The sequence below is a fragment of the Lethenteron reissneri genome, chromosome 47 (genome assembly GCF_015708825.2).
Source record: "Lethenteron reissneri isolate LAM-NWPU_2019-01 chromosome 47, ASM1570882v1, whole genome shotgun sequence".
Taxonomy (NCBI): Eukaryota; Metazoa; Chordata; class Hyperoartia; order Petromyzontiformes; family Petromyzontidae; genus Lethenteron; species Lethenteron reissneri.
Window position 1 is genome coordinate 4,682,158 of NC_083825.1, and position 14,384 is coordinate 4,696,541.

The 14,384-nt window shown below is 53.8% G+C and overlaps 1 protein-coding gene across 1 annotated transcript in view; it reads right to left on the reverse strand.

Annotated features, from left to right (window-relative positions):
* LOC133354335 (glutamate receptor ionotropic, delta-2-like) overlaps positions 1 to 14,384 on the reverse strand; it is a 224,991-nt gene that overhangs the window by 10,367 nt on the left and 200,240 nt on the right. The window contains exons 13-16 of the mRNA XM_061571083.1: positions 13,188 to 13,509; positions 9,144 to 9,282; positions 6,880 to 7,078; positions 6,438 to 6,601 (exon numbers count right to left, since the gene is read on the reverse strand). Coding sequence (XP_061427067.1) covers positions 6,438 to 6,601; positions 6,880 to 7,078; positions 9,144 to 9,282; positions 13,188 to 13,509 — 824 coding nt within the window. The remainder of the gene's footprint in view (positions 1 to 6,437; positions 6,602 to 6,879; positions 7,079 to 9,143; positions 9,283 to 13,187; positions 13,510 to 14,384) is intronic.

Genomic DNA, 14,384 nt, shown 5'->3' on the forward strand with positions numbered 1-14,384 from the left:
GTCTGCGGCCCAACAAACAAACCAGCACCGGCACAAAAAAAGGCCCCTTACTCCACATAGGCCTCTCTACCCCAACATACTTCAAGGGGTGTGGAACGTCCGGCCCGCGAGCCATGTCAGGCCCCGCGAAATCATTTGGTGTGGCCCTGCCACGGCAACCGCAGGCGGGACTCGAAATTCAATAATTCTAGGAGCAAACCTGGAAAAGCAGTTGCGAGTAGCAACATCATCAATACCAGCTAACATCACACGCCTCGCCAAAAAGAAGCAGTTCCAGCCATCGCATTAGGGGTGAGTTAATGAAATGTTTGACCAAATATAACGGGCTAATTTTTAAGTTGATAATTTTGTATGGCCCGCGAATGATGCTATAAATATCCAAATGGCCCTTGACAGAAAAATGTTTCCCCACCTCTGCTCGAGCGTCTAGAGGAAGAGTAGACCAAGACCTTAGAGGTTGTCGTCGACGAGGCTTGAATCTCTGTGTATCGTGTCAGTTCTCAACAACGTTGGTGATCACGGCCATCCTTACATTTAGCTTTGACCCAGATTATTACTCACGGACTATAACCTAAATTAACACGGGCCCATACGCCCGCGCACAAACACAACGCCCCCCCCCGCCCTCCGTATAGCTATAACAGACTGTTGGGATAAGTGCTGATCGTGAGCAACTTTGAAGGCCGGCACGGCACACGAGGGGGTGGGTGGCCAACACCACATCCGAGTGTCTTTGTCGACACACCGCACCGGGTATTCATTTGACGCTGAGTCGACCTAAGGGAGGCCCAGGACCGGCTCAGATAATTTTCACTGGTTGTTGGCCGTGAGCAGGAATGGAACTCGGGTCGCCGTAGAATTACCGCTGCCCCCCAAGCCCGCCAAGGGGCCGTCCATAAATGACGTCACGTGATTTTGGACGATTTTTGACCCCCCCCCCCCCCGTCGTCACACGGTGTCACAAAAAGTCAGACCCCACCTCAAATATGACGTCACAAAGCTCTGCCCTCCCCCCCCCCCAAAAAAATATAAAACATGCTTCAAATCGCTTTATAAACTATTGTCATTGTAGTGCGTATTTAATGTGGCGCTGCACTCTGATGTTGTCGGATAAAACATTTATTAAAAAGTCCATTTAATTAAGTAGAACGTGTTGTCTATATTTATTTAAAGTTGCGCATTTTTTCGTGACGTCACATTTCTGAAACCCCCCTCGTCACACATCGTCACAAATGTTTGACACCCCCACCCACAGGAACGTGACGTCATTTATGGATGGCCCCCAAGCTACATACACACACACACACGCGCGCGTAGACCCACCGTGTCAATGTCCCCCACGTTAACGCAGATTAACAGAGCGCCTCCAGCTGACCGTCCTCGCGGGACACTGCAGTCCGTGTGCATTTACCGCTCCGCATTAGCATCGACGCATTAGCACGCTGACAAATCAATATTCGCCAAATTATCACGCGTTTAAACACGCCGAGCCTCTGGCTGTCCGTTCCACGGCTCCGCGCGTTGTTTTGGGCTCGTGCCGGCAGGCGGTGTTTGCCGCTTGCTTGTTCAGGAAACCACAGGGGGCTCCGGCTGCCTCGGAATCGTTCGGGCCGATCGCGACTCCCCGAGTAACGCGGACGCGTTCGTCGAGGGGCTCCGCCAAGCTCGACAGCCACTCCGTTTCGCCGACTCGGTAGCGCCGCGGCAATGTGGAAATGCCACCTGCCGGCTCTGCCGCGCGGTAAACGGGGCGGTGAGCCGCGATGCCACGCAACGCTCACCTGAGCGGAAAAATAACTTTTGACTTTTTTTTCTTTCTTTCGAGATGATTCAGCTCCCGGCGGAGAGGTGAATGCCGCATCTAACACTCTCATCTGACCCCGACCCACCGCGACATCGCCTGCCCGCGTAAGGTATTTCGTAATCTTGGGAGAATAATCAGGATGACATTTTGACATTGTCAAGAAGGGCCATTGCCTGAAACGTCGCCAACGTTAAATATGTATACGTGGTCTTTCTTTGAAGGCCGCGTTGCAGACGGGTGTGCGAAGAGAGCTTTCTCGTCGGTGATTGGGAAGAAAAAAATTATGAATGCGAGAACCCTGGGGTTCAACCGTCACCGAAAAAATACCGCGGTGGGTTTGGCGGTCGTGGCGCGAAACGCTCCGGCGCGTTTTAATATTTCACGGATCGAATATTAATTTCCTGAAGAAAAAACAAATCTCTCGCAGCACGTGGATTCGAAACGACGGACACCCCACCCCACGAGCCGAGCGACACCGTGGCACGACGGGAAAGCGCGGCGGAGAGGTGACGAAGCGGGTTTTGAACGTTTCTCAAGGCAACGGAGGCGGAACCGCGCGTGTGACTTGTGACCCCGTTTCGTTTCGTTTTTTTGGGAAAATAACCCAGTGGGTGATTTTTAAGCCAATCGGTGGGCCTGCTATCAAGAAGCTCCACCTCTGTTGAAAGGCAGAACCGGGCGAGAGACGCGACGAATTGAAGTGATGATGGAAATCCAGGGGCGGAACACTTTACAGGGAAAGGCGAGATAGATGCAGTATGCATGCTGGATGTTATTTATGAAACCGGAAAAATATGAACCTCTTCTCAGATATATATGCTGTCGGATATTTGTAGATTTTTACGATATTCATTTTTCATTGAATCGCTACGCCGTGAGCCTGCCGCTCGAAGGCGGCGCAATGGTTGGAGGGGACGAGCTGTCAACAGAGAGACTGGCGTGAAATTACTGAGCGTGGAATTATGGTAAATCATTATGGTAATAATTATGGTAATAATTATGGTAATAATTATGGTAAATCATTATGGTAATAATTATGGTAATACTATGAATAATGTCCTTTACTTTACCCAGGGTCGCAATATTCTTTCAGGCAGCTGCTGCTGCTGCTGCTGCTGTTGCAGCTGTGGGATTTTTCCACCAATTTCCACCGGAGGGACCCGGAGAAAAATCCACACGACCACGGGGAGAAAGGCACCGCAAACTCCAAACATACAGCAGGCATCGAACCCACGACTTCCTGTATACCAGGCGAGGTAGTTAACATCTCCTTGCTACCGTGATGATAATGATGAGAGAGAAACACGCAAACTCCAAATCTACAGCAGGTGTCAAGGTCGGGATCGAACCCACGACCTCCTGTATACCAGGCGAGGTAGTTAACATCTCCTCGCTACCGTGATGATAATGATGAGAGAGAGACATGCAAACTCCAAATATACAGCAGGTGTCATCAGGGTCGGGATCGAACCCACGACCTCCTGCATACCAGGCGAGGTAGTTAACATCTCCTTGCTACCGTGATGATAATGATGAGAGAGAGACATGCAAACTTCAAATATACAGCAGGTGTCATCAGGGTCGGGATCGAACCCACGACCTCCTGCATACCAGGCGAGGTAGTTAACATATCCTAGCCACCGTGATGATAATGATGAGAGAGAGACACGCAAACTCCAAATATACAGCAGGTGTCATCAGGGTCGGGATCGAACCCACGACCTCCTGCATACCAGGCGAGGTAGTTAACATCTCCTCGCTACCGTGATGATAGTGATGAGAGAGAGACATGCAAACTCCAAATATACAGCAGGTGTCATCAGGGTCGGGATCGAACCCACGACCTCCTGCATACCAGGCGAGGTAGTTAACATCTCCTCGCTACCGTGATGATAGTGATGAGAGAGAGACATGCAAACTCCAAATATACAGCAGGTGTCATCAGGGTCGGGATCGAACCCACGACCTCCTGCATACCAGGCGAGGTAGTTAACATCTCCTTGCTACCGTGATGATAATGATGAGAGAGAGACACGCAAACTTCAAATATACAGCAGGTGTCAGGGTCGGGATCGAACCCACGGCCTCCTGTATACCAGGCGAGGTAGTTAACATCTCCTCGCTACCGTGATGATAGTGATGAGAGAGAGACATGCAAACTCCAAATATACAGCAGGTGTCATCAGGGTCGGGATCGAACCCACGACCTCCTGCATACCAGGCGAGGTAGTTAACATCTCCTCGCTACCGTGATGATAGTGATGAGAGAGAGACATGCAAACTCCAAATATACAGCAGGTGTCATCAGGGTCGGGATCGAACCCACGACCTCCTGCATACCAGGCGAGGTAGTTAACATCTCCTTGCTACCGTGATGATAATGATGAGAGAGAGACATGCAAACTTCAAATATACAGCAGGTGTCATCAGGGTCGGGATCGAACCCACGACCTCCTGCATACCAGGCGAGGTAGTTAACATCTCCTCGCTACCGTGATGATAATGATGAGAGAGAGACACGCAAACTCCAAATATACAGCAGGTGTCATCAGGGTCGGGATCGAACCCACGACCTCCTGCATACCAGGCGAGGTAGTTAACATCTCCTAGCCACCGTGATGATAATGATGAGAGAGAGACATGCAAACTTCAAATATACAGCAGGTGTCAGGGTCGGGGTCGAACCCACGACCTTCTGTATACCAGGCGAGGTAGTTAACATCTGCTTGCTACCGTGATGATAATGATGAGAGAGAGACATGCAAACTTCAAATATACAGCAGGTGTCATCAGGGTCGGGATCGAACCCACGACCTCCTGCATACCAAGCGAGGTAGTTAACATCTCCTAGCCACCGTGATGATAATGATGAGAGAGAGACATGCAAACTTCAAATATACAGCAGGTGTCATCAGGGTCGGGATCGAACCCACGACCTCCTGTATACCAGGCGAGGTAGTTAACATCTCCTCGCTACCGTGATGATAATGATGAGAGAGAGACATGCAAACTTCAAATATACAGCAGGTGTCATCAGGGTCGGGATCGAACCCACGACCTCCTGCATACCAGGCGAGGTAGTTAACATCTCCTAGCCACCGTGATGATAATGATGAGAGAGAGACATGCAAACTTCAAATATACAGCAGGTGTCAGGGTCGGGGTCGAACCCACGACCTTCTGTATACCAGGCGAGGTAGTTAACATCTCCTCGCTACCGTGATGATAATGATGAGAGAGACATGCAAACTCCAAATATACAGCAGGTGTCATCAGGGTCGGGATCGAACCCACGACCTCCTGCATACCAGGCGAGGTAGTTAACATCTCCTCGCTACCGTGATGATAATGATGAGAGAGAGACATGCAAACTTCAAATATACAGCAGGTGTCATCAGTGTCGGGATCGAACCCACGACCTCCTGTATACCAGGCGAGGTAGTTAACATCTGGCCACCACGTAAGGCCAAACAAGAAGGGGCATAATCAGAGCGACTGGTTCGGGAGCAGACCGAGGTGACTGTGAGAGCACCGAGTGAGGACGAGCCGAGCTTGAGCCCTGCACCGCCAACTCCCCCTTCTCCCGCGAGGGCTCCGTTTGAGATTCTCAGATGAATCCGAAAAAAAAACCCCAAAGGCGAAATGTCAGATGTTCCGAATTACTTTTTGTATTAATTTTGAATCGATCTGATCTGCTGAAGCCCCCCTCGTGGTAGCCGGCAGGAGACCTCGGCATTGACATTTCGGCTCCTGCGCGCACTTTCTGCCACCGCGCGCAACAATGAAAACACCGGGACAGCCGAAGTTGACGCTACCTCGGCCGGTGGCGACACGAGAGAGCCCCCTTGCCCTGGGCTCCGCGAGGGACACGCAAAGGCGGCGAGAGGACCGAAGCAACGTGTGAAGTATACGAGGCTTGGATCAAAGCCAGATGACTCACGGCTAATGGAGTTTGTAAGTGGGAGGCCTTTGAGGTGAAGGATTGGTCTGGGTGGAGGCGGGGGTGGATTATGTTTTAATGAATGACCCGTCGTTTTTCACAGTTCCATTCAAATGCGTTTTAGCGGGGCCGCTTTTGAAACAAACGCGAGTTGTGTGGCACAGTAAAGCGAGAGTGGGTATGAGAGTCGGTAGTTGCGTGTGTGTGTAGTGGCAGTGTTGTGTGTGTAGCAGCTGTGTGGGGTGTGTGAACGTGAACGCGTATGTGAACGTGCGTATGTGAACGCGTGCGTGAACGCCTGCGTGTGAAAGCGTGTGCGTGCGTGAACGTGTGTAATTGCGTGTGTGTGTGTATGTGCGTGGATGTGAACGTGCGTGTGTGCGGCGTGTGTGTGTGCGCTTGTCAACGTGTGCGTGTCAAAGTGTGCGTGTGTGGGAGAAGGCGTCCTGGCAGATCCTGCCATGTGAACGTGTGCGTGTGTCTACGTGAACGCGCGTGTGAACGTGTGTGTGCGCGTGTGCACGCGTGTGTGCGTGCGGTATGGTTGCGGCTCTCACCGCTGAGGGAAGGCGTCCCGGCAGATCCTGCCATGTGAACGTGTGCGTGTGTCTATGTGAACGTGCGTGTGAACGTGTGTACGCGTGTGTGCGTGCGTGTGTGTGGTGCGTCGTGGTGGTGGTCGCAGGCTCTCACCGCTGTGAGAAGGCGTCCCGGTAGGGGCTGCCGTGCTGCAGGGCGATGCCGTAGCCCTTGTCGTAGTGGACGTTCCGCACGCTCAGCGAGCAGTCGCCGTCCGACAGCGCGGCGAACTCCAGCACCGCCGTGTCCCACACGAATGCGTAGTTCCCACGCTTCACCTGCACGCACGCGGTTACCACACGGTTACCCACGCGGTTACCCACGCGTTTACCGTGGTTAACCTGTGTGACCCCGCGTGACCCCGCGTGACTCCCGCGTGGCACCCACGTGACCCTGCGTAACCCCATGTGTGACCCCAGCGTGACCCCGCATGACCCCGCGTGACCCAGCGTAACCCCGCGCGTAACCCCGCGTGACCCAGCTTGACCCCGCGTGGCACCCACGTGACCCCGGCGTGACCTCGGCGTGACCCCTGCGCCGCAAGTGCGGTCGCTACCCGGTGGACGGCCTCGTCCAGGTTGTGCACGCAGTTGTCGGAGCCGTTGTTGCGGCTCACGGCCTCCCACAGCTTGGCGTAGGTGCCGTGCTCGGGCCCCACGGGGTTGGCGGCGCGCGCTCGCAGCTGCTCGTAGAGGCTCGAGTGCAGCACCGTGCCGTACGACATCTCCGTCTGCCTCGCGAGCTCCTGCAGAGAACTGGGGGGGGGGGGGGCGCGGGGACGCACGGGGGGGGGGGGTGCAGGTGAATACTCGGAAACACGAGGGGGTCTCTGTCTGTCTCGTGAGCTCCTGCAGGTGAACACTCGGAAACACGAGGGGGTCTCCGTCTGTCACGTGAGCTCCTGCAGGTGAACACTCGGAAACACGAGGAGGTCTCCATCTGTCACGTGAGCTCCTGCAGGTGAACACTCGGACACACGAGGGGGTCTCTGTCTGTCACGTGAGCTCCTGCAGGTGAACAATCAGACACACGAGGGGGTCTCCGTCTGTCACGTGAGCTCCTGCAGGTGAACACTCAGACACACGAGGGGGTCTCCGTCTGTCACGTGAGCTCCTGCAGATGAACACTCGGACACACGAGGGGGTCTCCGTCTGTCACGTGAGCTCCTGCAGGTGAACACTCAGACACACGAGGGGGTCTCCGTCTGTCACGTGAGCTCCTGCAGATGAACACTCGGACACACGAGGGGGTCTCCGTCTGTCACGTGAGCTCCTGCAGGTGAACACTCGGAAACACGAGGAGGTCTCTGTCTGTCACGTGAGCTCCTGCAGGTGAACACTCGGACACACAAGGGGTCTCTGTCTGTCACGTGAGCTCCTGCAGGTGAACACTCGGAAACATGAGGGGGTCTCTGTCTGTCACGTGAGCTCCTGTAGGTGAACACTTGGACACACGAGGGGGTCTCCGTCTGTCACGTGAGCTCCTGCAGGTGAACACTCAGACACACGAGGGGGTCTCCGTCTGTGACGTGAGCTCCTGCAGGTGAACACTCGGACACACGAGGGAGTCTCCGTCTGTCACGTGAGCTCCTGCAGATGAACACTCGGACACACGAGGGGGTCTCTGTCTGTCACGTGAGCTCCTGCAGGTGAACACTCGGACACACGAGGGGGTCTCTGTCTGTCACGTGAGCTCCTGTAGGTGAACACTCGGAAACACGAGGGGGTCTCTGTCTGTCACGTGAGCTCCTGCAGGTGAACACTCGGAAACACGAGGGAGTCTCCGTCTGTCACGTGAGCTCCTGCAGGTGAACACTCAGACACACGAGGGGGTATCCGTCTGTCACGTGAGCTCCTGCAGGTGAACACTCGGACACACGAGGGGGTCTCCGTCTGTCACGTGAGCTCCTGCAGGTGAACACTCGGACACACGAGGGGGTCTCCGTCTGTCACGTGAGCTCCTGCAGGTGAACACTCAGACACACGAGGGGGTCTCCGTCTGCCTCGTGAGCTCCTGCAGAGAACTGGGGGTGCGCAGAAGAACGGGAAACGCGAGGGGAAGCAGCTAAACACTGGAAACGTACTCGGGGTTGTCGGCAGAGATGGGTGCTATCCAAACAATCTCCATCTCTTGCGATCTCGACCCCTTTACAGGGGCCGTGGGGTCCTCCAGCTCCCAGCAGCTGTAGCCACAAGCCCTCCACCGTTCGCCATCGTCAACATCGCGTTGCCGATGATTCCGCATCATTCCCCATGCCGGTGCCTCTTCCACTCCATCAGGATCTAAATTGCATTTAATCCGAATTTCAATACATCTGTCATTTGCAATTGCTCTCCAAATGACACTCCTCGAAGTAATTGGTGATTTGTATATAGTTACGCTTCCTGCGGTAATTTGTCATCGGAATACAAATTCGTAATTTGAATAGAAATTTTGACCATCTCCGCATCTCGCGCGGTGTGTGAACACCGGGAAACCAGGAGCAGACGCACGGGGAATTGGGAACGGCACTGAATGCTGGGCAGCACGACACGCGCCGGGTGAGCGGCGGGAAGCGCGAGTGCGCACGCGGTGGCTGCCGGCTTCGCAGGGGAACACCGCGAATGGGTAGATGACGCAGCCTCGCCGGAGGGCTGGCCGGAGCGCTGGCCGGAGCACTGGCCAGAGCGTTGTTTGGAGCACTGGCTGGAGAGCGCTGTCTGGAGTGCTGGTCGGAGCGGCGGGCAGCGCGCCGGTGGACAACGCTGGCTAGAGAGCACTGGCCAGAGCGCTCGCGCTGGTTGAAACGTTTGGTTGGAGCGCCCGGCTGGGGATACGCACCTGATGGGGCTGGTGAGGCGCGACAGGGTGAGGTAGGCGGCCAGGCTGGCCGTGTAGGACGAGACGACGATGAGCGTGAAGAACCACCACACGGCCACCATGACCCGCGCCGACACCGACATCAGCACCAGCTCCCCTCCTGGGCGCAGCGCGGAGGGGGGGAGGGGAAGGGGGGAGGGGAGGGGGGGAGGGGAGGGAGGGGGTTAGGCAGGCGGAGATAACGACATCGGTGACATTGGCAAAAGCCGCTCTGAGTCTCCCCCTAAAACAGACTACAGATGGATACAAGACAAAGATCTCCCCTTATAGCCTTAAAATACTTTTGGGGCAAGTGCTTATGGCTGCGCTACGAACGCGGCGACCCGAGTTTGATTCCCGCTCACGACCAACTCCAGTAACGATTATCTCAACTTGTCCTGGGTGCTCTCCTAGGTCGACTCGGACTAAAATGTGTACCTGGTGCGGTGTGTAAACATCGCCAAAAGGGAGACAAAGGCGGCCGGGCGTGGTGCTGGCCACCCACCCTCTCGTGCACCGTGCCGGCCTTCATAGGTGCTACTCGCTAACAGAGCTTGCCCCAACAGTCTGTTCGGGTTATACGAGAGAGGGATCTTTGTCTTTGGCGTTAAAGCGTGGGTATTTCCACCTCTCCCAAAACATCGTCTGCCCAGCGTGGAAGAGCGGAGAAAATATCCTCAAAGGCGGTGGTTCCCCCAATCTGTGGTCCACAACCACTCGCGATCCGCAAGGCAAGTAGGAACTGAGCCACGGAACTGCTGCATACACTGGAAATATAGCGAGGTTTTTTTTTATTTTCTAAAGCTACGTTATTGGTGCACTGTGGTCCATAGATTTGTCGTTTTTTAAGGTTGGAAGTGGTTTGCTGGTTCGTAAAGGATCGAAAATCAGTGTCGAGAGCCGGCAATTGCAGGGCTGCGCCTTTAACCCGTTCACGCGTGCAATGTTAACGTTGCACGCGCAGCGCACGCATTGATTCAACCCAGTGCTTTGCAATTAATTTCAATAAATCCCGGCTAAGTCCCGAACCCGCTGGGACTTCCCGCTCCCCGCGTGCCGACTTGCAGCGCCACGCCAACCACCGACGCAGCCTCAACGCGGCATCCACGGAAGCTCGGTAGACCCGCCACTGACTCTTCGAGGGTCATCGATAGATATTGGGTGAAAATGAAAAGTGATTCGAGTAATGCACAATTTTTGGAAAGGTTACTCGGTTTCCCACTAATGAGAATGCAGCCAAATGCCGGCAGAAATATCAGCGTAACCTTTCCTTGCGCAGGTCGGGGATGTATACGTGCGTCACGGTGGCTATGAGATGTTAACTACCTCGCCTGGTATACAGGAGGTCGTGGGTTCGATCCCGACCTTGACGATGCTTGCTGTATATTGGGAGTTTTCTCCGGGTACTCCGGGTTTTTTTTCCCTCCCTCCACATTTATAATCGACACGCGTTTAGATTAATTTGGCTGCTATAAATTTACACGCGATAAGCCACTTCGTTAAGCTCTCAAAATTTCCTTCCACCTGGTTTTCATTAAAAGCATGCAAACACATCGTGGGAGATTCAGCAGTCGACGGATATTGGACGGACTGGCCCCCGCCATGGGAACGTGGAATACGCAGCAGTGGATCGTGAGTGTTTACGTTTGATCAATGCGCGTGTATTGGTGCGTATGCATGTGTGTGTGTGGCGAGCGGAGGTGGAATGGTTAGCACATCGCGTTCTGCACCCCGCGAGCGACCCGACTTTTATTCCCGACCACGGCTAACAACGGCGAGCGTCCTCTAGATTTACTCAGCCTTAACAATGACGATCCATCTCGACCGTGACGACTGTATATTTGTATTCTTGGTTCTTTTGGTAAAGTCACGTAGAAGGGAGATAATAAAATAATATAAATATAATTGTTTTTTTTATTGTTTAATATTTATATTATTTTATTATCTCCCTTCTACGTGACTTTACCGAAAGAACCAAGAATATGAATCCCTGCAGTCACGAAAGCTTTAAATCAAAAATGTATATTTGTAGTTTTGCGTGTCTCTCTCACCGTGGTCGCGTGAATTGTTCTCCGGGTCCTCCGGTTTTTCCCACCACATTGAGACTCAACATCACGCGTTTAGAGTATTTGGCTGCTATACATTTCCACGTGATGATAAGCCACCGCGTCGAGCTATCATTTGTGGCCAGGTCGCATCTGAGAAAGAGCTACGTGGTTCCGTGGGCCTTACCTGGTAAAATTAAAATAGAAATGAGTGGCTCACGTGGGTGAGGAACGTTGGCACAGTGGTTAGCGCACTCTGCCACAAACACGGCCGCCCGAGTTCGATTCCCACTAATGGCTAATAGCGGTAATGGATATGTGAACCGGTCCTGTGCCTCTCCTATGTTGCTTTAAATGAGTACTTGGTGTGGTATGTAAACATCAGCATTGGGGAGACAAAGGCGGCCGGGCAGAATGCTGGCACTCCCCCTTGTGTGCAGGCCTTCATAGGTCCTCGCTAATGGCACTTGCGCCAACGGACCTGTTAAAGGCTATACGGGGGATCTTTGGCTTTGTGTGTGCGTGCGTTGCACGAGTATGTCCATGTGTGCCCGCGCGTCAATTTCATATAAATTATCACCCCCGTTGTAAAATATACACGTATATAAATATATAAAACATAACTAATTCGGACGCTCACTGCGGAGGTGTAAGATAAAATTTACGACGGGGAGTCCTAACATTTTTAAAATCGACGTGATAAAAATATAAATAACTTTCAGTTATATAAAGGAGATCGTAAAAAAAATGATCGGGGGGTGGGGGGGGAGGGGTGAAATCTGTGCACGCTGGGACATTATCACGAGCGATAACGCGAGCGTTAATGTCTGACGGCGCTCCGTCCTCTCGCCCTCTGTCAACTGTGATCTTGCTTCCCGCAGCCCCACCCTGTCTCCCCCCGTCGAGGAGAGGGAACGTCGTTAATCTGATCTGTGTTAACCGAGCACACACCGCGTGGATAACTTCTGTGATTGACCGACCGACCGTGCCAATGACTGACGCGTATCCTAACGGGGTTCTCGAAGTGCCGGGGATTTAACGCTGGCATTTTCGAGTCCAAGTCGATGCTTAAAAACGGGAAGGCGAAAAAAAATAGCAAACGAAAAAGCAACGTTTTCCAATTCTGGTTACGCCAACACAGCGGTGGCCAATTGCGGTACAGCGGACCGTGATTGCGCGGATGGCGGATCGCAAAAAAACGTCGCGTTGTAGACCTCTAGACAATCTTGATTTGAAGCTTTCGTGACTGCAGGAATCCATACTCTTTGGTTCTTTCGGTAAATTCACCTCTAGACAATTCAGAAAAAACACCTCCACGAGACGGCCTATGACAAAAAATGAAAATCCCCGACAAAGGACAATTCACACATTACGAACGCGATGGCACAAGTGCTTTGTGTCCATAGTATATGACCGGGGTGAACGCGGGTAAATTTGGTGGTCGCATAGTTTTCCGCTGGATCCCGTTGCCCATTGAGATTCAACAGAAGGTATCCATCCTAGCGCTCGGTGGATTGTGTCTTTGACGGTTTTGGGCGAACCCTATCGTTCATTTGTCAAGAGGGAAAGGTGGCTATCGACAACACAGCCTAATGGTGAAGTGTGCCTCCTTTCGGACTCGCCGACAACCATCCAGTGTGCTTCCCCCCTCCACATTGCAGACGGACGGGCAAAGCTCACAAAAAGGTCCCATGATAAAGCTGCTCACTACCGAGCTACAGATACTCTGATATTGGTGAGACTAGGCCACGAAGAAGGCCTAGTCTCACCAGTGTCTCTGGTGGAGGCCAATCACTTTTGAAAGACAATGCATATTTGCATGTTCACCACAAGTACCGTGAGTGGTTAATACACACTTGATTTCCTGCAAAAGGTTTCTATTTGGTATTTGAACATTCTAACACCTCCTGTTTTATTGCCAGAAAGGGTAAACCCTATTCTTTTTTTCATGCACAGACACCAAAACCCATCCACAACCGACCTTGCTGCATCAGCGCAGAGTAGAGGGCCCAGATTGTGGTCGGGATGCTGAGGGGTTTGTTTAGTCTCCCACCACCGACGCCACCGGCGCCACCACGACCGGCACCGCCGCCACCGCCGCGCGGACCTCGGGCCCTGCGCCGGCAGGAGGCCGAGCTGGCGCGCCGCCGCCGCCGCACGGCGGATCCGGATCCGTCTCGGCCACTGCCGCTGCCACTCTCGCTCGCCCGCGCCTCCGCGTTGACGCCGTCCTCGTCGTCCTCCTCCTCTCCAGCGTCGTCCTCCTCCTCCTCCTCGTCCTCATCCGCGTCGTCGTCCATGTCCTCCCCGGGCGGACGGGAGGTGGCGCCGCCGATTTTGGAACGACAGGGAGATACGGACGCAGGCGTTGAGATTCCAATTCGCCCGCCCGCCGGGGGCGAAAGAAACTCAACATTGGAGGCGAGTTCCGTTGTTTCGCGCAGGTGCCTCCCGATTGCGTTGCAATGTTGTTGTTTTCTTACCCTTCAAACGCCGTTGCCAAGCTCGCGTGCAGCAGCTGCCCTGACTGCATTGACATTTCGGTGTAGGCTCAACCCCAGGACTCACGGTGAGATCCGTCAACCCTGACTGGAGTTTCGACAGCAACGCCCACGCGGCCGCTAGTCCCCTGTCAACTGTCCAATAGCGATGCCCACTCAGCCGCTAGTCCCCTGCCTACTGTCCAATAGCGATGCTTAATCAGCCACTAGCCCCAGCCTACTGTCCAATAGCCACACTCACTCAGCCGCTAGTCCCCTGCCTACTGTCCAATAGCCACACTCACTCAGCTGCTAGCCCCCTGCCTACTGTCCAATAGCCATGTTCACTCAGCCGCTAGCCCCCTGCCTACTGTCCAATAGCCACACTCACTCAGCCGCTAGTCCCCTGCCTACTGTCCAATAGCCACACTCACTCAGCCGCTAGTCCCCTGCCTACTGTCCAATAGCCACACTCACTCAGCCGCTAGCCCCCTGCCTACTGTCCAATAGCCACACTCACTCAGCCGCTAGCCCCCTGCCTACTGTCCAATAGCCACGCCCACCCAGCCGCTAGCCCCCTGCCCACTGTCCAATAGCCACGCTCACTCAGCCGCTAGTCCCCTGCCTACTGTCCAATAGCGACGCCCACTCAGCCGCTAGCCCCCTGCCCACTGTCCAATATCCACACTCACTCAGCC